This window comes from Protomyctophum parallelum (assembly GCF_964188405.1).
Source record: "Protomyctophum parallelum genome assembly, chromosome: 14".
In the NCBI taxonomy this organism is placed as follows: Eukaryota; Metazoa; Chordata; class Actinopteri; order Myctophiformes; family Myctophidae; genus Protomyctophum; species Protomyctophum parallelum.
Window position 1 is genome coordinate 15,586,827 of NC_139709.1, and position 25,921 is coordinate 15,612,747.

A 25,921-nucleotide genomic window follows, 5' to 3' on the forward strand; every position below is an offset into this window, starting at 1 on the left:
TTGGTGTGCATTAGGCTACATAGCAATTATACACTCAGAGTGTATAATTGGTTCCATTCATACACTCTCAGAGTTACAGACCTGTAAGGGTCCATTTGGGTCCATTCATACACTCTCAGAGTTACAGACCCATAAGGGCCCATTTGAAACGATGGTGGTACAAATGTGGCCGAAGTTCAAAACCATTGTGTTGAAACAATATAACTAGCACATCTATAATGGCTGGATCTGGTCTCCCTACTCTTCTATTGAGACATTTAGCCGACATTTAGATGCCGGTACGATAGCTACAGAATGACAGTGTCAATAACGTTATTTGAAGCAAAATGGCGGACCGGACTAAACTCTAAACGCGACAGGGATTGTAGCTTTCAAGGCGTTATTCTAACAGTTGTGTAAACAGTGTGTATTTCTTTCATATGCAAGCATTTAGGTCAAGTGCTATCACTGTGGAGCCATCCACCACACCAAGCACTACTGTATAACTAGAACTTTAAGCCATTTATGACACCACCACCACCACCACCACCACAACAACAACAACAGCAGCACAGCAGCAGTGGTGAGCAATATACAGTAATTACAGAACAGTTCCAGTGCTTGGTGTGGACACAGCCGTTAACTCTGCCAAAGCCAATGTGGAATGCTCCTTTTGAACCTTGTTTAGTAGCTGTTGACCCCTTCTCACCACGAGCCCTGGACAAAGGCAGCCTCTGTATGAGAGCTAGTAACTCTTAGCAACACACACTGTGTGGCAACATGGTCCTAACAAGCTAATCTAATGGCACTAAGCTGTAACATTAATGTTGTGCAGGTGACTCGTGGTCAGTGGTGGAAAAAAGTACTCAAATGTTTTACTTAAGTATCAATATTACAATACTCTTTTACAAGTAGAAGTCCGGAATTCAATATGCACTTGAGTAAAAGTACAGAAGTATTTGGTATCGAAAGTACTCATTATGTAGATTGGCCGAAATATATACATAACATAATTATGGCTGAAGTGGTTAAAGTGGTTACTATGTTTTGTAATAATAATACAAATCTTCAAAGAAACTAGTAACTAAAGGTTTCAAATAATTGTAGTGGAGTAAAAGCACAATATTTGCCTCTGAGATGTACAGTGGAGTAGAAGTAAAAGTATTGGAAATACTCAAGTAAAGTACAAACACGTCAAAATTGTACTTAAGTAGGCCTACAGTACTCGAGGAAATGCACTTAGTTACTTTCCCACCACCGCTCGTCGTTGCGACGGTAACCTCCAGGTGGGCCTACCTCAGAGGACTCGGAGCATATTAACACCCCCATCGCCCAGGACAAAGTTCTTTGTCCTTTCTATTAGTAACACCTGACGCCCAAGACGAAGTTTGATCCAAAAGACGATGTTTATTGATATGAAAACGGATCGCATCGCTCCACAGCCTGGAAGCGCCTGTTGTGCAATCCTCGATGTTGCGCAACAGTTAGACGTCATCGAAAATGTTCCTCCCCCGTTTAGCCGACAACATCTAAAATCTTAAAACGTTATTGAGGGGGCGGGGCTTACCTCAGAGGACTCAAGAGCCAGCAGCAGCAGATTTATTGGAGGGGCCGAGGGGGCCGGGGCTTACCTCAGACGACTCAGAGCCAGCAGCAGCACATTTATTGGAGGATGGTGATGAGGGGGCGGGGCCATCGTCACTCAGAGGTTTGGGGTTTGATTCCTCCTCCGCAACGTCCCCGTTGGGCAAGACGCCGTCGGCAAACCACACCCTCCTCTGCTCACGCGACAGCGACCCTGGAGGGGAGGGACGGGCAGCAGGGTTGATTTTGACGGCAAACATTTATGTTTAGCTTTAGACATATTCTTGTCACCTGAAATGTTTAATGTTAGTCTAGCTTTAGTTGACTAAATATCGTACGATTTTAGTCTACTAAATCTACAGTAGATTTAGTGAATAATTAATTTTGGCGGGCCTTGATGTCGTCGTAATGCCTGATTTTACACTTGGTTGCATGCTGAAAATACCCAAACATGAAATAATCTCTTCTGCACTACTCCCTCCTTAACACTTTTCTTTCGTTTTAGTATGTATAGTCTTATATTTAGTCATTATGGCACATTTTTGTCAGTGAAAAAAGGTAGTTGACGAACATTTTCCGTCACGGTTAGTAACTCTTACCCATAACTCTGTGAGTGTACGAATGGGACCAAATAGACCCATAATAAAGGGTCCATTTGGTTCCATTGGTACACTCACAGAGTCACAGACCCATAAGGGTCCATTTGGTTCCATTCGTACACTCAGAGTCACAGACCCATAAGGGTCCATTTGGTTCCATTGGTACACTCACAGAGTCACAGACCCATAAGGGTCCATTTGGTCCCCAACTATCAATCATTTAGCTAGGGAACCCCAAGGACCCAACTTTGAGAACCACCGCAGTAAATAAATGATGTGATTTGTTCCAACGAATAAACAAACCCACCCTCAAACAAGCAGTCAAGCACAGACATATATAATAAAAAATTACAAAAAAAAAGTACAACAAAAAAAAAGTACAACAAAACTCATGAACACTCATTGCAAGCAGCAGAGCAAAAAAAACAAGGACAGAACTAACAGGGGGAAAGAAACACGCGCACGCACACACGCACAAAACACTTGATACTTGAGCTACAAGCGGAGGAGGAGGAGGAGGAGGAGAAGGGAAATCACGGCTACACATTTCAAAGAGGTTGCAAATACTAAAAATAAAGTGGTAATTGGATTTATGGGCGCATCCATTGGGTGGGGGCGGGTGGTTGCGTACCCTCGGAGCCAGGCGTCTTGAGGACCCCCACGGGGACCATGACAGTGGGCGGGGGCGAGCTGAGCGCCCCCGAGGCCTGCGCTTGCTGCAGTGGCGGGATGGTGGAGCAGTACTCCGCTGGGTTGTTGGGGTTGGGGCTCTGGTTGCAGCCGCTCACCTGCTGGCTCTCCCAGGAGTGAACTGCAGGTGTAGGGAGAGGAGGTGATGGGAAAGAGAGCAGGCGTTAAGGCAGAAAAACTAAAACTACACCTAATTTTTTTTCCCCTCATGCATAGAAGGAAGCTTGAGGTCAGTCCGTTGTTCTCCCCAGGTTGGCAGAGGGAGTGTAGAGCCCAGAATTACATTTGATAATTGACACTGGGTGAAAAAATGGGTTGCAAAAATCGCCAACTAGAAGAAATCACAGACTGAGGCTTTGACCTTTTGCTTTTATGAAATATCGGACACCATTGGGATTTCTTGGAAGATGCTTCTAAACAGCATGTATATTGCCAGTTTGATTCCTTCTAATAATCTTTAATCTTATAAAAATGACTGACATCAAACTGACAACTTTAATCCATGAGTGTGTCACAGTTCGAGAGGTGTTCATTTTGGGATGTGGACGTGATGCTATTTGGTTCCATTTGTACACCAAACATTTAGCTGGGGACCCCCTGGAACCCCCTCAAGGACACCTAGGGGTACCCGGACCCCACGTTGAGAACCAGTGGTCTACTTTACTTCATCTTACGGTGGAAAGGAGTCCTATTTTTAGCGATTGACACAGAAACCTGACGGTTACCATTTATGTTTTACATGGCTGAACATTGCTCTCCCATTAAACTCCATTCAAGGTCAAGGTCAAGCTAACTTTATTGTAGTGTACACTATAGAGCACCGAAGTCCTGACGTAACGCGCTCATCCCGACGATTCCCCTGGTTCGCGGAAGTAATTTCTCTATGGAGAATAACATGGGGTGATCTCTGGGCACAGGTCTCCACCAGGCCAGGTCAGGTTGTGGCCTCCTGGTGGCGCTATAATAGACCAATGTGAAAAGGGTGATATTTCTTCTTATGGCTTTGATGGCAATTGGATGATTTGAGGCAATTTGTTCCAAAAATGTGTTTTGCAAAAATCCACCTGTTGGTGGCGCTATAACAGGCCAATGTGAAAAGGGTGGGATATATTCCTCAGCCTAGTAGGAAAGTGCGTGAAAGATTTCATGTAAATTGCAAGCTGCATTCGTGATTTGAGGCTTTTTGTTCAAAACGAATCCTGCCAATCCTGCAAACTTTGAAAGCCAATGTTAGCCAATTGGGATGGAATATGAAATATCGTACAGATCCACCTTGAGCACATGACTATAGAGATAGTGTGTAATGATTTTTGGACAGAATCTGGAGGAGTAATATAAAACAATGCGTTTTACAAAAGTCAAAAAATGGACACGGTAAGAGTAATAATAATAAGTTAATAATATAAATATACTATTTTGTTTTTAAATGTTCATAAAAATACAATTTCACATTTGAATATCAACATGATACATTGTCCATCTTTAAGAAAGCCTTGCATAGCCACGAGGCCCATAGGGCAGGAGCCTATCTCCTGTTTCTGTGTGACTCACACCGACTCACCCCCTGGACATGACACTAGAAAGAGCTTATACTCTAAGTCCATTCAAGGGTATGTATAGAATAATAGAATATATAATATCACGTGTGGAAGAGGCTCAAGGTATAGCTAGGGAAATATCTATCAATTTTTTGGAATGAGACACCAGAATAATAAGAATTGGACAAACACATTTTTTATTCATAGGGGTTTATCACTTATCCAACTCATGTAAATTCTTCATTGTGTCTGCTCCAACATATTTGTCTATTCTATTTCCTCTTTGTGATCGTTTTTCATTTGTCATAGTTTTTCACTTGCCAAGCAAAATGTTCGCCAATAACGACATTCCCAACTGGTAAATAAATTAATGGTTGCATTAAACAGTAAAACGTTTATCTAAATTACAACACATGTAGATGGACGGGCATGGATTGCGATGAAATCAGATTAATCTGCAAAAAACTATTCAGAGTTGAGGACAATATTATGCATAAAATAACAGGATTTAAGGTTAAATGTGCCCCAAATCTGATGCTCTTACGCTTAACGAGCAGCAGGCAGGACAGATGAGCACCCGCAGCATTCTAACCGACCCCCCCATGCAAAGTGAGACTGGCCGCCTTGGTTGGTCCTTTGTGCCGGTAGCCATGAAACTACATAATGAAGGCACCAGGCGTTCTGCTTTGTCCTTGGGATTCATGACTCATGCTCATGACTGTGGCGTTGTTGTTTTTTCTCTCTCATGGACTGCTGGCATTTCACTGGCATCATAATTAGATGCCTGCCAAGGCAAGCTGCTGTAAATGCAGTTATTTATTTATTGTATTAACATTAACATAATACATTGTCATTGTGATTACACAGCCATGTAGGAACTTACTTGTATACTACGACGATAGTTCCACTGATCCAAGCCGGACCACAATCTGAAACTGAAGGCTATAGAACACAGCTTTAAAAAGCTGCTTCAAAATTGAGGTCCAGTGAGAGAGAAAAAACATGCTTTCTATTTTCGAGCTTCTGGAAGCTATTAAAACATTATGGAAAAAACTCATTAGCATATTACATTGAAATAAAAGCAAAATAATGCATTAGCTTTACTTGGTGTGTAGGGGGCTCATGGAACACAAAAACGTTCAAATAAAGGGATGTAGAAAAGGGGGATTTGGAATACAGTAGGTCGGGAATGCAAGTCTGAAAAGGCTGAGAACTCAGTGTGGACTGTCGCTACTGTATTCATGATGACATGGTCCATTTATGTCTTAGTGTATGTGCGGGAGGTTTAGCCACGTATTGAGTTTATTTGTTTTACTTGCCATTTTATCCTGTGATTATTGTAACCCATTTTGTTCACCCAGTGTCAATTATCAAATGTAATCATGGGCGCTACACTCCCTCTGCCCACCTGGGGAGAGCAACGGACTGACCTCATGCGTGCATGAGGAGTCCAAGCCGCTTCTTTTCACCTGACAGAGGGGAGTTTCCCCGGTTGGACGTAGTGCATGGAAGGAACACGTTATTCCAACTACCGTAGTTCACGTATTGAGTTTCTGAACGATCCGCTGTCTGTGACTGTGAAGCGACTCACCATTGGTCAGCGCAGAATGACACGTGACGCAGACCCGGGCCTCCTTCCTGTCCATGTACACCAGTCTGCACTTCAGGCTACAGCACGCCGCACAGAACACCTGAGACACGCACGCGCACACACATAGTCACACACACACACACACACACACACACACACACACATGAATAATAGAATACGCAATCCTGACTAAGCAACAATATGGAACATCCAATTTGCACCAATGGTTTTACTTGCTCAACAGAAAATGAAAAAGATATTTGTAACAAGTTTGACAGTGAGTATTAATCAAGCTCGCAGAAAAAAAAACACAGTTTCTATGGATGGACATAGATAATGATATCCTGCACTTCACCAACACCTGCATATGGCTAATTAACTCAGTATGCGACAATGGTGGAACATTTATTAAATGTATTTATTTATTTGATTATGAGAAAATAATCACATTTATTTTATTATTTTCCAAAAAAGCAAAAAAGATCTAAAGCAAGCTGAGCACTCAAACAACACGATGCGGTGTGAGCTTGTAGATCTTGACTATAGTGTATTTGAAATATAGAGCTCAAGAGGTTAATTGGGCGTCAAAATATAGCCTACTTAAAGTACCAAAAGTAAAAGTGCTCATTGTGCAGAATGTCCCATGTCACAAGCTATTGTGTATGAAATAAAATCATTTGAAAATAGCAGATCTACAAGCTCACATTGTGTCGCATCTCTGAGCTTGTAGATAGCCAAAGTTTAAATGGGACTGAAGAGTAGAATGTATGTCACTAATTTCAATAGTTCAAATCTACAGAGTACCGGTAACTAGCAACTGAAGTTTTCAAATAATTGTACTTAAATTAACTTAAGTTACTTTCCACCACTGTTAGTGACCACTTAACTGATGGAAGAATAGCTTGACCTCAACATGGCCGGCTTGTTTGCAGGTTTACTAGCGCACACAGTTGAGTCATGTTATTGAATGCTGTGTCTATTCTCTGCCCGGCGCTGGTGTCTGTCAGTGTTATTGCTGTGCCAGCTCCTCCCAGCTCAAGTGGCAGAGTGCGCGTGTTTGTTTACCACCAGGGGAAATTAAGCAGCATTCACAGCAGTCCGGCCGTCTTTCCAGAGCAGTGCAGTGTCAGCGGCACGGCTCCGCTTTCAGGCACTGTGTTGGAAGGAACGGCCGCCGCTGTTGCCAGGTTTCGCGAGAGGAAATAAGCAGCCAGGTCTTATGAAAACAAACCCAAAAGAAGCGGCCACGTGGGCACTTTAATGGAAAAAATAGCCGATCTACAAGCATGTAGATCTGATATTTTCATAATGATCTAAGAAAAAGATTAAGTCCTCAGTAAAGTCAAATATATTCAAATATATTGGGCCTTGACATGCAAATGTTTGTGAACATAAGCACGCCCAAATTAACTCCATTAAAAACAGCTCAACCCGCAACTACACAAAAACAAGCCCAAAGTCGCTTATCATAAGGAGACATGGCAACACTGGTCGCTGCTGCTGTTGCAGTGCTAGCAAAGCTACAATACCTACACACATGCGTGCACGCATGCACGCACGCACGCACGCACAGCTCTCAAAGAGCTTCCATGAAATGGGCCTCATTCATCAAACTCTACTCCAATGACTCGTTCCCTGGTTTATTCCCAAGTTCCCAAAAACTGCTCCTTGACGTTAATTCAACGGTGTGTCGTGCATGCGTTTGTTGTTCTCACTTGCTTTCGTCTTATGTTTACGCAGTTTGTTAATCGTTTGACAACCTTTGTAAGCATTTTTCTAAAGTATCAAGCTCACAACGTGTCGTATCGCGCAACGTGTTGTGAGCTTGTAGATCCGTTCTCTTCAAAGAGCCGTTTAAACCGGGGACCCAGAGAACACTGACCTTGCCACAGGCCCTGCAGTGGTGTCTCCTCTTGGTGAAGGTGAACTTCAGCTCACACTTCATGCAGACAGGTGCCTGGGAGTCGGGCACCCACACGGGGGCCACCTCCCCCAGGGCGCTGACCACCGCCTTCCTGGACACTAGTGCCCCCTGCTGTTGGCCCGCCTGGAGGTCGTTGTCGGGGCTCTGCGGAGGAGGAGGAGGCATCGGGCACGACAGTGAGTCCACGACGCCATCTCGGCTCGTCGCGGCGACCTGGTCGGCGGCTCCGGCGGGGCCCGGCAGCTCTGGACAGTGACCCGACTCCGAGTTCTTGTTCTTGCCGGCGAGCGGCGAGGGTGCAGGGCTGAGGTGGTTCTGGACCTGGTGGCCAGAGAGGGGGCGGGGAATCTGGAGCTTGAGGCTGACGGGCTGCTTGGGCCGCGCCCCGCCGTACGGCACACTGACCGGCTGCAGGCGGCTGCTGCTGTTGGTCACTTTGCTTTGGACGCCGCCGCTCACCCCTGATCCTAGGCCTGTCACGATTACAAGATTAGGTTGGCGATTAATGGGCTCTATGCACACACGACATTTTGGAAAGAACTTGGGACCCTTCCCTACTTCCTTCACAGGTGTTACCGATGATACTAATGTAGGCTCTGTTCCATTCTGGTCAAACAAAGTCAGGGTGCTGCTATTGTGCGTGTTGGCTCACTGGAAACACTCTGCTACACCAGTGGGTCTCAAAGTGTCCTTGAGTGGGTCCCAAATGGCCCCGTACGGGTCTGTAACTCTGAGTGTACACTCAGAGTGTCCCTCTTTGTACAAATTCCATTTGTATACTCCCAGAGTTATGGGGGTCCTTTAAATTCAAATGTTTGAGAACCACTCTACACTAAATGGAACAGAGACAATGATAGTTTTCATTTCACTACACCTTTAACGATTTCATTGTGTTTTTTGCATTGAACATTGGGAACATTACAATTTGTATTTCTGTTTGCCTTTGAGGCTTCGTAATCACAAATTGCACAGGGCAGATATGACAAACAACTTAAATACACAAAGAACTCACTGACACATTTAATAATGTTTAAATAATGTACAAAATAGCAGAAATAGCTAATCTGTGAGCTTACAACACGTAACGAAGTGATGTGTTGCCATTTCTGATATTTTAGAAAAATGTATGGAACGATTGCGAAGAATAATTGCGATTATCTCGAATAATCGCGATGATGTAATAATGGTGACACCGCCTACCTCCGCCTCCGACATCGTCCTGTTTGCTCTCCTCCATCTCCTTCTCCTCCGTCACAGAGTCTTCTTTGGAGGGAACGGGACTGGGAGAGATGCCCTCCTCCTCCTCATCTGCCTTGGAGGGAACAGGACTGGGAGAGATGCCCTCCTCATCTGCCTTGGAGGGAACAGGACTGGGAGAGATGCCCTCCTCCTCCTCATCTGCCTTGGAGGGAACAGGACTGGGAGAGATGCCCTCCTCCTCATCTGCCTTCTTCTCCTCCGTCACAGAGTCCTCTTTGGAGGGAACGGGACTGGGAGAGATGCCCTCCTCCTCCTCTTTGGAGGGAACAGGACTGGGAGAGATGCCCTCCTCCTCCTCCTCATCTGCCTTGCAGTCCAGTCTCTCGTGCTCCACCACGCCGTTGGGGAGGGGCTTCATCATCTCAGAGAGCTGGGCAGCTGTGTGTCCCTCTTTGGCGACACTCTCCTCGACCACTTTGAGCCGCGAGTCGGGAGACATACAGCTCTGTTCGTTCCCGTTGACGTCCGAGGCCACCGTTCCTCCGCCCCCGTTCTGGACAAGTTCGACGGCGGCGTTCGCGTTTCCCGTTCGTCGCCGTCTTCCGTGACCGGAATCTTGCAGGAGAACGGCCTCTTCTTCGTGAACCTCGCTGCTCGCCGCCGTCACCGACTCTGGTGTCGGGCGCCGCTCATCCAGTCCGCCCCCGCCCTCGAAGGTGAAGTGAGTGTGACCCGCTCGGAGACCTCCCTCCTCCTCCTCCTCCTCCTCCTGCGTGAGTCCATGGGGACGCTGGTCTGAGGCGCCGGGCTGGACGTCCGGAAGATGGGGCTGACACCATTACACATTTAGATTGAGCATTAATTGTTACAACAAAATTATTGTAATTAACTCATTGTTTTTTGGCATTGAAACAAGGTAAAATGTCTGTTTGCCTTGTAGGCTTCGTAATTCGTGCACAGGGCATATGACAAATAACTGAAATATACCAAGAAATTACTGCAATTTTGGAAAAAGCTGATCTACAAGCTTACGTGTTTCATTTATTTATTTAATGCATTTGATGAACAGTGCCCGTTGGGGGGTGTACCGGTGTGATCAGGTCGTGCATCATTGTGAAACGCGATTATGACGATTAGGAAAAAATCATTGCAATATCTCAAATAATTGCAATTAGTCGATTATGTAATAATTGTAACAATCCTACCGGAAGAGGAGAGGAGCCACCGCCGTCTCTCTCCGGGCTGAGCCCGTTGAGCTCTGGGCTGCTGGGGCGGCCGTTCTCCAGAACGCCACTGGAGGGCGCCGGCGCCGGAGACGGCGGCGAAAGGTCGTCGGTTCCCACCAGTTTTCCGATGTTGGGCTGGGGGAGAGGAGGGCTGTGGACATCCGCCGATCGCTCGTCGCCCCAGGAAAGGGCAGAGTCGGGGCCGCCGGGGAGGAGACGTTTGGGGTCGCCACCTGCCAGCGAGCCGTCAGGGTCCCCGATTGTTTTGAAGGGGGGCAACAGGCTGCTCTCCTGGGGGCTCAGGTCGGCGTGGGTCAGGGCAGGGTTCAGAGAGAGCAGGTGGGCCGGTGGGGCCAGGATCTGGGTCCACTTGGCGTCCGAGAGCGTGGTGGGAGAGTCCGTCTCATCTGGGAGAGAAAACAGGAGGCAACGCCTGATTTGAACTTGCCGGTGTCTTGTCTTGCACTAAAAATAGATGATCTTTAAGCTCACAATGCGTCGGACCACGACACATTGTGAGCTTGTGGATTTTCGGTGCAAGGCCAGTATAAAATCAGGCTTAGAGTGGATGAAATATACGCTAACCCTACTGTAAGTGATGTCTTAGATTGAAGGTTTCACAAATATTAGTTAATACAGTCAGACTTTTGACTGTCAAAAAGGCCGTAAATACTTTTTGGTTTTTGTACTAAAATTTTTACTAAAAGCCAACTATTGATTGATTGATTGAAATATTTATTAACAGTTTGCAGAATTACAGTACATTTCAAGCACAAACTCAATACAAAGACTGTTAACTGTGAGTGGACGACCCAATTAAGCATTACACTTGTTTACAAGAGGGTCCACCATGTTCAATTCATCAAAACATTTAGAGACGTACAAATAAAACTACTTGAAAGGATAGAAAGCATAAATAACCAGAAATACATGGTGGCTGAATCTGTAACTATTTGACGTGTCATACAGTATGTATAATATCGTCTCTGTGGGGTGGAAACGTCATATGTCCAAAACAGTTACTTTTCAGGACTCAAATTCAAAAGCAGCAAACGTTTGATGCTTTTCTGTGGCTTTGCTGTAGTATAGCCGTTAATTTACGGAGAAAAAAGACTAACTACATTTTAAATATGGAGATAAGAATCTCTGTCCGATTTGTGAGGTCAGTGACCTTGACCTTTGACTTCCTACGTCTAATAAGCTCATCCTGGAGTCCAGGTGGACATTTGTGTCAGAACTTCACTCACAACGTTTCTTAGGCGTTACACATATGGACTGACGGACAGACAAACGGACAGACGAACCGGTGGAGGGACAAGACGGAAGGATGGACAACCATAAAAAGCTCACTTCACTTGAAACGCTAGAAAGTAGCAGATTGTCACAAACCAATGACAACATGTATTTCAACGGAAGCCATGTCTCACTTAGTGAGCGCTATTAAAGACACGGGAGGGATCGGGGGGGGGGGGGGGGGGGGAGGTGGGGTGTTGGAGTCCTGGGGGGGATGGTTGGAGAAATGAGGTTGGCACCGATTTGGGAAATTAAGTGTTGTGGACGAACTGGGAAGTTCTCTGAAAATGGGCCAATCTGTTCTGCTCCCCCTGGGGGCCATCAGTCAAACTGACACATGAATGCTGTGGAATGTGGGAGGAAATTCTTAAAACAACACACACACACACACACACACACACACACACACACACAGCTGGCCTACAACTTCATATGTGTCGCAGCATACCGCTTTGTGAGCTTGTAGATCGGCTATTTTTGGTGTCGCTCAAGTAAGTATAAATTGGCATAATTCTCCTAAACTCCTAAACCTAACCTCAATGCCTAATCCTAAATCCAATCTGAATCTTTTCACATAGTTGTAAACCTAACTCTAAAGACCTCTTAAACCATTATAAAAGCTATTTTGTGAGGATTACTAAAATGGTCCTCCCAGTAGTGTCTATTTCTCACATTCCAGACTGTACTCACGAGGATATTTGGCCCTCACAAGTATGGACTATATTTTAAGAGCCAAATATCCTCATGAGTACAGTAAAACAAGTACTCACACACACACACATACACACGCACGCACGCACGCACGCACGCACGCACGCACACCAAAAAGTCAAACACAACTGCACCATTGTTCTACCCAAATTGGAATCCACGCAAAGCTGTATCGAGTATACGCTGTACCAAAAACAGCTGATCAACAAGCTCACTACGCTCCGCAGTGCCGTGAGCATTGTGAGCAATGTGAGCTTTTAGATCGGCTATTTGCGGCCCACGACACCGCCGCGCAAATAATCATAGATCTCGCTTTAATCTGCCATGCTGGACCTCTGGCAAAGGATACAGATAATCAGTCGCAGCCAAAATCCACACACTAAAGTCACACTGAGGGTCAAATAACGTAACGTAGCGTGCATGCGTGCGTGCCCGCCCAGTAGGGCCATCAATCCAAGGGTCACCTTTGAAGAAGCAGCGAAAAATCTCATCCCCATAGAATAACCGGACGCATTTAGAAAGCCCAACAAACACAATGTTTGTTTACTGTACAAACAAACCCCCTGGAAGCCCCCTTTGAAAATGCTCCCCTCTACTCTAATACCATGTCTCCTGCCCCAGTGCAGAGTGACACCATGTGTCCTGCCCCAGTGGAGAGTGACACCATGTGTCCTGCCCCAGTGCAGAGTGACACCATGTGTCCTGCCCCAGTGCAGAGTGACACCATGTGTCCTGCCCCAGTGCAGAGTGACACCATGTGTCCTGCCCCAGTGCAGAGTGACACCATGTGTCCTGCCCCAGTGCAGAGTGACACCATGTGTCCTGCCCCAGTGCAGAGTGACACCATGTGTCCTGCCCCAGTGCAGAGTGACACCATGTGTCCTGCCCCAGTGCAGAGTGACACCATGTGTCCTGCCCCAGTGGAGAGTGACACCATGTGTCCTGCCCCAGTGCAGAGTGACACCATGTCTCCTGCCCCAGTGCAGAGTGACACCATGTGTCCTGCCCCAGTGCAGAGTGACACCATGTGTCCTGCCCCAGTGTAGAGTGACACCATGTGTCCTGCCCCAGTGCAGAGTGACACCATGTGTCCTGCCCCAGTGTAGAGTGACACCATGTGTCCTGCCCCAGTGCAGAGTGACACCATGTGTCCTGCCCCAGTGCAGAGTGACACCATGTGTCCTGCCCCAGTGTAGAGTGACACCATGTGTCCTGCCCCAGTGCAGAGTGACACCATGTGTCCTGCCCCAGTGCAGAGTGACACCATGTGTCCTGCCCCAGTGCAGAGTGACACCATGTGTCCTGCCCCAGTGCAGAGTGAAGTGTGAAGCACGCTGGGCAAGACCTAAGCTGTAGAGGCTATCATTTGTTTTGGGCGGATGTTGCGGGATTTTGGCGGAAGCTCAAAGAAATTACGTTGATGCTTTACAAATCAGTTTACATTCTCCGTGAATGAAACAAGTGTTGTGATTGGTCGGAATAATATCGTATCCGGGGGAAATACATTTGTTGGATGTTCCGGACGGACACTTCCGCCGATAGCGTCTCTCCCTTAGGTTGTGACCAGGCTTTTCTCTTCGCAGATGAGTAAGCCTGGGAACGAGGCTAAGTGTGAAGAGGGGCGATGCATCATCCCCTCTACTCTATTGCTTTGCACCAATTACACGCAGCCACACACGCCCAGGGGAAACGGCTAATCCAATTAATCATATTCCCACTCTTCCCACCCTTGTTTACCTCCCGCAAATATTACTCAAAAGACCAAGACCATCAAAAGATTGTCTGACACACTGCGTTCTCAGCACCGCTCATCATTTCTCCTTGCCGTAGCTCTTATGTAACGGCGTCACCGACGAGCGAGCAACGCGTTCAGATCTATCAATCAAAATCGATTGATGTGTTCCTCCTCCATTTCATGTCTTGGAGGAATAGACGGGAACAGAAGATTTATTGCTCACAAATGTTTAACCCTCTCCGCCGTCTTTTTAAAAAGTGCAGAGTAATCACGTATCATATTCTGTTTTGTCAATGTCTTCTTGTTGCTTGAAAAAGAAAAAGAAAAGCTGTCTGCAAACGTCCTGAACTTATGTTACATATCCAGACCATAATACAATATTAATTGTCCATAACTGTCTGTACATTTACAATGGTCTGTAGAACAAACATACTGATCATGTCACCAGTCCAGACTTCGGCCATGTTAACTTTCAATCTGGTGTCCCTAGTAGGCAAACACTTTTGAGAATGATTCCAAAATTGCAGATCTCCAAGGCCAAGCTTGCGTTGTGACATGTCGGGAGCTTGTAGCCTGGGAGGCATACTATTTCAGGTTCATGATCCGGTCGGGAGCGGATGATAACTAACTTAAGTCATGTTGTAGTCCCATTTATATTCATCAGGCCGGAACCCCCAAACCGGAATCAGAATTACCCAAAATAATTGCCTGCATCATAATTGGGCCTGCCCAATAAAAGTGTGGCAGTGTGGCATTGCAGCGTATGAATCGCAAGTACTTCTTGGAATAGTTTATTTGGTATATCCATCTTTTATTCCAACTCGTAGTGACTGGCGAGACTAAGACCAAACAGGGGAGACCATAACTTTATGGGAGCGGGGAGACCAAAACAAAGCGACGCAGAGGTTTTTATTTATTATAAGCCACGCCTAGACCAGATCACACGGGCGATTTACAGTAGGAACACAGACCAGGCTTTCCTCCGAAGTGGAAAATCTGGTGACGCAAGGTTAGGGGGCTTTAATCAAATAATAATAGTATTAATGAAGTGGTTGCACGTGGTCACCTTCATTCTGCTCAAAGTCGTCCAGCACCTTGTCCAGGTTGAAGGCCTCTGCCTGGAAGTAATTCTCCATGGGTCACCAAGCCCCGCCCACCCTGCCGGCGGCCCAGTGAACCTACAGGGAGGAGATCAACACAGTGGTGGACAAAATACTCACATTCTTTTACTTAAGTAAAAGTATCAATAATGCAATGTAGAAATACTATGTTACAATTAAAAGTACAAAAGTATTGGCTTGAAAATGTACGTAAAGTACCTAAAGTGAAAGTACTCATTGTGCAGAATGTCCCATTTAAGGTTTTCAAATGTATAATAATCTTTTGAAAGAAGCAGATCTACAAGCTCACAATGCGTCACATCGAGGCATTGTGAGCTTATAGATCAGCTATTTTCAAATGGCCGAAATGTTAATAATATAGGGTTGAAGTGGTTAATATATGTTTTGTAATAATAATCAAAATCTACAAAGTAACTAGTAGTAACTTGTAAGTATTCAAATAATTGTAGTGGAGTAAAAGTACAATATTTGCCTCTGAGAGTACAAGTAAAAGTACAGAAATGTGAAAATACTCCAGTAAAGTAAAGAAAAATACCTCAAAAGTACAGTACTTGAGTACATGTACTTACTTAACACCACTGCACATGCCTATATTTACATAATAATATTGTGTACAGCAGTGCTCCCCAAAGTGCCGCAAGACAAGTCCAGGTGTATATAAAAAAGTATTGTTTTTTAAATTCAGTACATCAGTAGTTTCCCCAATACAGAGGCAAATTCTATTCTATTCAGTATTTTAACCACGTTTCAACCTGGCCTCACTATTTTGGGAAAATTAAGTGTTCTATTTTGTCACACATTTTCTTGCCAAAGGAAGGTCGTGACTCGTGCGTGACTGGAACGTTGCTCTAATTGAAAAATCATCCTGCTTGTACCTTGCAAGTGGCAGTGTGCGCCAGGTTATCTATTGTTGATGTTCACCGTTCACTTGCGCACTTGCTTTTAGACTTTTAATCCGGGTGTGCGAAACAGTTTGCATCGATTCATACATTTTCCAAAACCGCAATAATAATTACACGGTATACTTACAGTAAAGCTCCAAGCTGCTAAGCTACAGATTTTACTACTTAGCTGTACTACAAGCTCACAACGCATCACGTGTGTGAGCTTGGAGATCGGATATTTTCCCCACAAATACAGGTGTGCCATGAGATTTTCAATTACCCACAACGTTTGAAAACCACCAGTGTGTAAACCAGAGAGTCTTCTGTCTCTCTACTACACATACTTTAATGTCAGCAAGTCAATTCTAGTGCTGAGTTTGTCAATGATGATTCTGATTGATTCTGAAGGCTGTGAGGTTTCATCATACACTTATTTTTAAGGGAGTTACATATTGCAGTAGGGCTTTATTGATTGAAAACAGTAGAAACTTCAAACTTTTATGATCTCTTTTCCCTCTGGATTTTCCCTTTTCATAAAAGTTGCATTTGTATTGATGTGTTGTCACTTGGACGAAAATAAGTTTCAACCAAAATACTGTTGAAGTTCTTTCTGAGATATACAAAGTTGTGCGTTTGTGCTGAAGAATAGTAGCAATAGTTTGTGTAGACAGCTCGTATCAGGGCCGTTATACCCGAACTTAAAGGAGTAGTTCACCCAAGAAATGACTTTATTTCTATCGCTTACCAACCCGTTGTTGACTTTGACTCACGACTGTTCTACCAACTGAAATATCACCACAGAAGAAAATTTAAAATTTAAAAATTAAAAACAGTCAGCAGCTAAACCAGATCATGCAGGAGCGAAGAACGCACCTGGCCGCTCGGGTGCATGTGAATAAGCTCCGGTTGAACCCCACGGGTTTCTCAGCGGACTTCTGTAGAACAGAATCTAAATGATAAATAATGAGCAATGCTTTGGACTACGTGGACAGATCTTTGATAGAGTTTTGCTGTTGTTAACGTTACATGGAGCCTCTCTGATCAGTTCCATTCATCAAGTCTTTACTTCGTTTGTGGATTCTGGATTCAACGTTAACGTTAAGGAATGTTTTACAAACTAAAGCCTCTACACGTGTCAAAGACAACCCTGTGATAGAACTACAGAAATAAACAAATGTATTTTCTTGGGTAGACTACTCCAGACACGGTGGTTCTCAATGTGGGACATTGTGGACAGAACGTTAACGCGTCTCAGTTTAATTGTTCCTCACCTGCGCAGAGCAGAGGTCCTCCTCCGTCCCGGGTGGCAGCGCTGTGCCCTCTGCAGGTTTCTGTGTCGGCCTTCACTTCATCCAGTCTGGCACGCTCCCCGCGCCCACACCTGAGACAAAGCGGGGGATAACGACACCATTCACTAGAACACAGAACAGAACAGGCCTTCTTCTCACTGGCTTTCTCAGATGTAACTAGAAAAAGTGCCCTTCTGGGCACAGATCTCCACCAGGAGGATAGGAGTTTGTGTGATGTTTGGCAAAATATTTAGGAGTAATGTAAACATGTTTTTTTGTTCGTTTGCTTTTTGCAACAATTTTCTTAATTTTGTTGAGGAAATGCAGAGCCAGATCACTCATAGCATCTCTGAGGATCGAATTCTGGATGAGCAGGACATGTGCAGCATTTTGTACAAAACGGGCCACTCCTGAAAATTTTGGAAGGCAATCTTAGCCAATCGGTGTAGAATCTGAGAAATCCAACAGACTCGTCTTGATCAAAATGATTACAGAAATCATGTGATTTGCGTGAGATTTGGATGAAATCTGTGCGACATGGTAGCGCTATAACCGGCAGATGTGGAGGGATGTTTTTCCATGTGCGCATACATAAGTTGTATACAGATTGATGCAGTTATAGGTAAAAACAGGAATTGCCCTGTTATAGCGCCACCGTGAGGCTAATTTGGAGAAAAAATGTGTGGCATGTCGTCCTCTGCCTAGTGGAAATGTGCATGTATAATTTCACAGAAATTGCACACAGTGTTTGTGATTTGTGGCATTTTGTTCGAAACGGACCAATCATGTGAGCTTTGGAAGCCCATCTTAGCCAATCAGGATGGCAGATCCGTGTTGATCACATGACTATGGAGATGGTGTATATCGAATTGTGTGATGTATGGATAAAATGTGTACGAGTATTTATCTACATAAATGTGTTTTGCCTAAATCGGCCTCAACAGTGCCAGAGATTAGCTGGTAACGGACAGATGGAAGGACGGACACACGCACACACACACACGGACGGAGTGCAAAACATACTCTCTCCCCATGCCTTCGGCCTGGTGGAGACAATAAGCCAGTGTGTCCGTCCATTGTCCACATAGCTCAGTGGCCTTGTGGTTAGAATACCCTCAGATGGGGGGGTGGGTTGAGGGTTCGATCCCTGGCCCAGTCATATCAAAGGATATAAAGATGGTACCCAATGCCTCCCTGCTTGGCACTCAGCATCAATGTTTGTTGGTGCTTTCCAGGGTGTGTAGTTGTACATCCAGCTGCTTCACGCAAAGTAAACAGGAGATAGGTTCCTGAATTATCGGCCCCATGGCTCGAGAGCCCTTGGTTTCCACCCTGATACTTACTTACTGTAGTATAAGCAGTGATAACCTCAGTGTTCATTTAACTCTGAGAGTGAGTGTACAAAATCTACAAATGGAACCAAATGGAGTTGGACCTGTGGTTCCATTTGTACGCACTCTTTACAAAGTTACAAATGGTTAAATTAACACTTTCAGTCTATAATGTTAATATTTTCACAAACAAACATTTGCCAGAGGGTGAGTTCGGAATGTGCTTTAATGTGTCTTTCATTTCAGCAATGTGAGAGCATACACTTTGTCTCTCAAAAGTCTGCTTCAGATAAAGACATATTGTTGCATTGTAGAATTAAGCCAATTTTAGAGAATGTGGCCCAATAATAATACTGTGACATAGACATACTGCACCAGTATCGATATTTGGTCCCTAAATATTGTTTGTTAAAACCTAGCCTACCGCCCTGCACTGCAGAATGATGAACTACACCGACTGCACCAAGCGATTGCGACTGAACACAAGGGCCAGCTTACTGCAAACATCTTGACTTCAGTGCCACTCACGTAAGGACAAGATCAATCATGGTGGAGCAGAGTGGAGGCTTTGGTAGGACAGGTACAGAGTTGACACATTTTCCACTTAGTTTAAGATGCAAGCTCTGGCCACGCCGTCAGCACAGCGCAGCGAAGACAGCGAACAGATGGCAGATGCTCCAACACACAGGCAGTGACAAAACCATCATCAGCCACGGCCCCAAAAAAGCGTGACATATCAGAGACCCCTGTCGGAACCCCGGGCACGGGAGCCAAATTCCACAGTCGAGTACAAAGCAGTAGTACAGTAGAAAATGAGGGTCTTGCCCTCAAGTGTATTTCAGAGGAAATAAATACGAGGCCGAATGAATGAAAAGTTACAACCTCAAGACAGCATGAACCTCATTCTCTCCTCGTGCCAAAGTAGAACATAAATAATAGAGCAGTGCAGCAAACTAAACAGCAGCCAGTCATTTTGCAGCAGATAACAACAGACCTGGGAGAGGACACAGTATGGAACACAAACATTCCAACACATGTCCGTTTAACACTTGATGAAAAGCCCAGGCCCCAGAGGGATTTATCATGCCAAGTTGTTTTAAAGAAAGCATCAATATATCATGTGGTGGATAGCTTCATCCAAACAAAGCAACTCACATGGGTGCAGTGTAGGCCTGTCACAATTATTATATAATCACCTAATCGCAATTATTTGAGATGATCACCATTATTTTTGCATAATCGTCAATCGTTTCCATGTTAATTTATTTTTCAAAAATAGCTGAAATAGCATATCTACATACTTACATGTAACTTTGTAACGCGTTAACTTACAGATCAACTATTTCTGCCATTTTGTAAAAATAATTTGGAAATATTTACAATTATTTGTCATATCTGCCCTGTGCAATTTGTGACTACGAAGCCTAAAGGCAAATGGGACATTCCAATCTTCAATGCAGAAAAACACTATTCATTTGTTAATCGCAATTATTTGTTTGACAATTAATCGTCAAATTAAAGGGCCACCTTTTGCAACCAGATCTTATTTTAATGATGTTTAGGAAACACTTCTTGTTTCTTTTTCCTGGGATTTGTGCGTGTAATGTGTGCTTTTAGATATTTTAGTCATGATGCCATGTTCATGAAAATGTGGTGGCACTCAGCATCAAGGGTTGGATGGTGGGTAAGTCCCTGCGACATACAACTAGCGTCATGTCCAGGAGGTGTACATCAAGCTGGCTCACGCTACAGAAACAAGAGATAGGCTCCTGCCCTATGGGTCTCATGGCTCGGCAAGGCTCACTTATATTATATATTACATTTGTAATCGTGACAGCCCTACCCCAGTGTGCAAGGACATAATTTATTTAGTGGCATGATGTATGCCACTGAGCCAATACTGTGCCATTCATTGGTAACTTACAGTACAACCACACCGCTTTCGTGGGATCGTTTCTAGTGCCAAAACATATCTGTAGCCTAGTTATCTGCTAAGGCAGACCCCATGATGCGCTGAGAGTGACACAAGGGATGTGTACATGAATGAAATGCTACCATACGCAAATGCACAAGACCTTACCTCTAACCCAACACCAACCTGGGTATTTCCCTAACTGTATTAAATTATTTCTTAACAAAAAAAACCCCAGACCATTCTTAGACCCCCCCCCCCCCCCACACACACACACACACACACACTACATACTTACTTCCTGGGGTGAGTGGGGGGGAAACCATTAGAATTGGGCCTTAGGATGACTGAGCCTTTTCATTCAGCGAGCAAAAGTAAAAATACTAAGCACTGTAATCTAATCTGGTTAAAGTTAATTATGTCCACCTGATCTAATCCTTAAACATGGAACATGAACACCAGGCAGCCAGGGAGTCAGTGGAACTCATCTGACATGAAGAACTACTAGCATTTGTTTCTTAAGTATAAGTATCAATACTGCTATATCAAAATATACTTACACTAAAGTACCAAAAGTAAAAGTACTCTATTGTGCAGAATAATGTCCCATTTCACAAGTTTTAAATTGTATAAAAATATTTTTAAGATAGTAGAACAGTACAAGCTCACAATACGTCACATCATCAGCTTGTAGATCTGCTATTTTAAACTAGCCAAAGTATAGTGCTGAAGTGTATGTGTTGTTGTTTTCAAAATCTACAAAGTAACTAGTAACTAAAGTTTTCAAATTATTGTAGTCAAGTAAAAAATAATACAATATTTGCCTATATGGTGTAATACGTATTGAATATTGGAGATACTCCAGACTAGTTCAGCAATATTGCACAGTACTTGAGACAGTACGTGACATTTACTTAGTTACTTTCCACCACTGACCTCAACCCTTGCTTCAGTAAATCTCCTCTCCTTGAGGTGAAAACCAATTGCAGTTAATGTATGTTTGGTGGTGTGGCAGTCCACAGCATGACACAAATGTTTTGTATTTGTACCCATCATCACATCGCTGGCTCTATAGGAGCAGTCATCATCAGCCACATGAGTAGTGTGGTGGTGTTTACCTGCACAAACACTGCCCTCACTGTTTGTTATAGTAGATGGGGGGGTTTCTGGGCTACCAAAACAAACTACCAAAATTCTGGTGTGAAACACACCAGAGAGAGAGAGAGAGAGAGAGAGAGAGAGAGAGAGACAGATGCCAGAACTGCCATGCCTGCATGAAGAAGTACCGGACCCGTCCGACTCCTCACTCAACTTTAAATAATTTCCCCCTAACACTCACCGTGACTCCTCAGACCCCAGCTCGCACAGCATGGGAAGGAAACAAACCAACACCACCGACATGAGGACAGGAGTCACTCCCTAATTAAGATTTAATTGCTCACTGCAGAGGCGCTGAATAATGCATCTTTCGTCAAAGTGAAGTGGTTGTATTTTTAGACGTGTAAACTCAGGATGAGGCTCAAAAGAGGTGTGTGTGTGTGTGTGATGCAACATCTGTCTGTCACTGTCACAGACGTATACATTTGAAAATGCAGGAAGGGCACCATCTGTGACGGTTTGTTAAAGGTTTCACAATGTCTAAAAAGGCTTCTGTACAAGTACAACCTCATCCATACTGATGGATGAGGAGGATCAAATAGCAAGAAGACATCCAATGACTGGTCGAAATACATTAATGATTGATTAAATGCAATTCAATTAAATGTAGAATGTAGGGATACTAATTATTTTTATAATCGTTAATTGAAACTCGTTGAATTAATCATTAAGGAAATGTCTGCTGCCTGTGTTACCCACCCATCAACAATTATCAATACAATTGTGTTTTCTATATGAAAGGTTTATTTTTAATATTTGTATATGCGCAAATGCAGTATAAATGAGGGGAATCACACATCATAGGCTATATAGACTACCCTGCCACACAATGGATAGAAATGATAAAATAAACAATTGTAAAATAAACAGTGTAGGTCTAAATGAAAAATATTAAACCTATAGGCCTATGTGTTTAGCACATAGTAGCCCAACTAATAAAAAAAGAAAAAAAAGAAAAAAGATTATAATTATATTATATTAATTATATATTTATATTATTAATCGATCAGAAGTGTAATTTTCATCCCTAGTAGCATGGCCTAAATTAAAACCAAGATTATTCTGACTGTACGTGCATGTACAGTATGTACAGTATGTATCGCTGCTAATAACATGCATGACTCGAGGAAGCACGCTACATTTAAGAGCATCCGCACACCACTCGTGGCTTTAAAAACTAAGTTAGCTTAATGTCAGAGGTCCTTACAAAGGCCATCAAATATTAATTAATCCCAGCTGGTCTACTACCGCTTAAAGTGTATCAACATACTGTTGACTACAGGAGACAAATGGAACATGATTAAATGGACAGACGCTGAGGGCAATTACTGCACATACAGACTTGAAGCCTGTTCAAATAGTAAGATTAAATGGGAAATGAGAGCCGAACCATTGATTCATTTTCATGCTGGACTTAAGCTAACTGGACGTCTCCATTCATTCACCACAACCAGAAATAGACTTCAATGGAGTAGCCACTAGCCAGACATGGTAATGAAATGGTTCAACGCTGCGCTAATATGATAACCATGCCTGGCTGGATACGGAGGAATGGCAATGAAACTGAATGAAGCAATATTAACTACTTAAAGGGAATACCGGATGACTCGCCCCGGTGCTTGCCCGTTTTTCCTCCCGGAATTTAGTATTATTTAGTATATGTAAGGTTTTGCACACTCAAATGGTACCTCGTCAGATAATCCCCACATAGCCTACAACAACTTCTGTGAACAGACAGAAGTAGTAGCTTTTCATAAATTATATTTGTACTTAGGCTGTCTGCTGTCATGAAAGTTTATAGTTAGAGAAATTCAAAGTCCAGCCGTCTGCTGTCCAGCCTCTCCCACCCCTCACTGGGGAAAATTCTGGGAGGAAAACAGAAACGGGGCGAGTCATCTTGTTACCCTTAAAGGGATATTTCACTTTCAAACATGCTTGGGAGGTCAGGTCACATTAACGTCAACTCTGGCTTTTGTGAGCACCCAAGAAAGAAGATAGAAGTATTAATTTTATCAGACAGGCCCCCTTCCTGATCTATACAGATCCATTGTAACGACAAACCGTGTCAGATTCATTCACAACATGTAGGTGCCTACACATCCTTGGTTCTGGTAACTGATATTGTCCTAATGCGTGAGGAGACCGTGTTTATTCAATTACTTTTTTCATGAATTTTACCTGTATTAAAATTTTATTTAATTCCTGAGATTTTCCCAAAAAACATGAATCTAACATGGTTAAAAAGGCATTTGAAGTTACAATAGGTTTAACTTTATATAGGAAGGAGGAGCGTGTCTGAAAACAAAACTAGAAAAAGTGCCCTTCTGGGCACAGGTCTCCACCAGGTTATCCACAGATCCGTGCAGTTAGAGGTAAAAACACTTTTCGGCCAGTTATAGTGCCACCTTGAGGCTGAGTTGAAATTGTTCATGTGGCATTTTGTCCTCGGCCTAGTGGGAATGTGGGTGCACAATTTCACGGAAATCACGCGATGTGTTCATGATTTGCAGCATTTCACCTGTGAACTTTGGAAGCCAATCTTAACCAATCAGGATGGAGTCTGAGAAATCTGAAAGACCGGTTTGGTTGAATGGCTCTAGAGAGACTGTGTACCAATTTGCGTGATGTTTGGACAAAATCTGTAGGTGTGCTGTGCAAAAACCTGTTTTGCACAAAGCGGCCTCCTGGTGGCGCTATAACAGGCCGTTCTGGAAAGTTTGGGGCAGAGGTTCATGGTTGGCATCCAGGGAGTGTGTGTGCAAAATTTGGCATCGACCGGGTTAACGGTGGCTGAGATTAGCTGGTCACGGACGGACGGACACACGGACACACGGACGGACGGAGTGCAAAACATACTCTCCCCATGCCTTCGGCTGGTGGAGACAATAAGTCCAATACCTAAATATCTAATCAAGCAACTTTAAAAACTGTCATGTTTGAAAGTGAAATATCCCTTTAAGCCCAATTTTAACCTATAACCTCAACATGCACTACCACTCGTTGTGAGCTTATAGATAGATACGCTATTTTTGTTAAATCTTTGAATCTTCTTTACAAAAAACGTGCAATTTCCACCAATATGGACAAATGTGTCCGTGGCAAAAAATTTATTTTGTCTTTTTACACATCATTATAATGTTCTTATTTTGATCATAAGACCCACTTACTGAATGCCAAGTCTCTTTCAGAATATGTGACACTTCTTTACTATGACACGATGGCATCCAACTAGTACTAGTGGTTCTCAAAACTTTTGAGAGTGTACATGGAACCACTGGAACCTTGTCCATTTGAACACTCTCCGAGTTACAGACCTGTTATGGTAACGTACTGTTTCACAACCTGGTTGCAGACAAATCAGACAACTTTAAAACCCATAGAATCACTTTACAAACAGATATTACAAACACTTGACCAAAACCCAACGCAACCATTACCACCATTGGCACATAGTTCAAAAGTACAACTTATTTAATTTTGACAGATTTAAACATTTTGCAGATGCTCGTCTCACTTTTAAGATCTTAAATGGACTTGCACCTCCACCACTGAAACAGTTCATAGGTCGAACGGACAGTGGTGACAGAGCAACAAGGGCAACTACCAGAGGGGACTGGGGCTGGGCAACTACCAGAGGGGACTGTGAAGTACTCTGTTAGAGCCTCCCATCACTGGAACAGTCTCCCTACAGAAGTAAGAGAGACATCCAATTATTTGAGCTTCAAATTCAACCTGAAGAGGTGGCTAAAAACAAATCAAATCTGTAATTACGAGTAACCACTCTGTGGTTGTTCTGTCTCCTGTACAATGTTTATATTTATCCTGTATTGTATTGTATTGCAATGTGTTTTTGTATGGATAGTTTTATCATCATTTTTAAGAGCCTGCTCAGGGACTACAGATGTAAATTAGCTTCTGGCTAACTCTGGCCCATTTACGTGGATGTGAAAACTGACGTGTTGATTAATGAGCATTGTCCCTGTAAAATAAATAAATGAATGGTCATTCAGGTCAGTCTTTATGCGTTTCTGGTAATATTATTGTACACTCATTTTGTCTGTGGCAAAAATGGAATTCTGGCGAAAATATCCATCACAACTTGCCAACATGACGATGACCCCTGCCAAGAATGAGAGACGCCAGGTTGAAAGTGGTG

General features: G+C 43.8%; 1 protein-coding gene across 4 annotated transcripts in view; it reads right to left on the minus strand.

The window, feature by feature from the left end:
• The window catches only part of zfyve9a (zinc finger, FYVE domain containing 9a), a 68,895-nt gene that overhangs the window by 39,867 nt on the left and 3,107 nt on the right, over positions 1-25,921 (minus strand). For 2 of the 4 annotated variants that reach the window (XM_083781617.1, XM_083781616.1), the window contains exons 2-9: positions 17,347-17,456; positions 15,137-15,248; positions 10,311-10,738; positions 9,106-9,934; positions 7,864-8,378; positions 5,982-6,081; positions 2,794-2,973; positions 1,611-1,777 (exon numbers count right to left, since the gene is read on the minus strand). In XM_083781617.1, coding sequence (XP_083637743.1) covers positions 1,611-1,777; positions 2,794-2,973; positions 5,982-6,081; positions 7,864-8,378; positions 9,106-9,934; positions 10,311-10,738; positions 15,137-15,206 — 2,289 coding nt within the window. In that variant the 5' untranslated portion in view covers positions 15,207-15,248; positions 17,347-17,456. The remainder of the gene's footprint in view (positions 1-1,610; positions 1,778-2,793; positions 2,974-5,981; positions 6,082-7,863; positions 8,379-9,105; positions 9,935-10,310; positions 10,739-15,136; positions 15,249-17,346; positions 17,457-25,921) is intronic. The other 2 variants (XM_083781619.1, XM_083781618.1) reach the window with 2 other exon arrangements.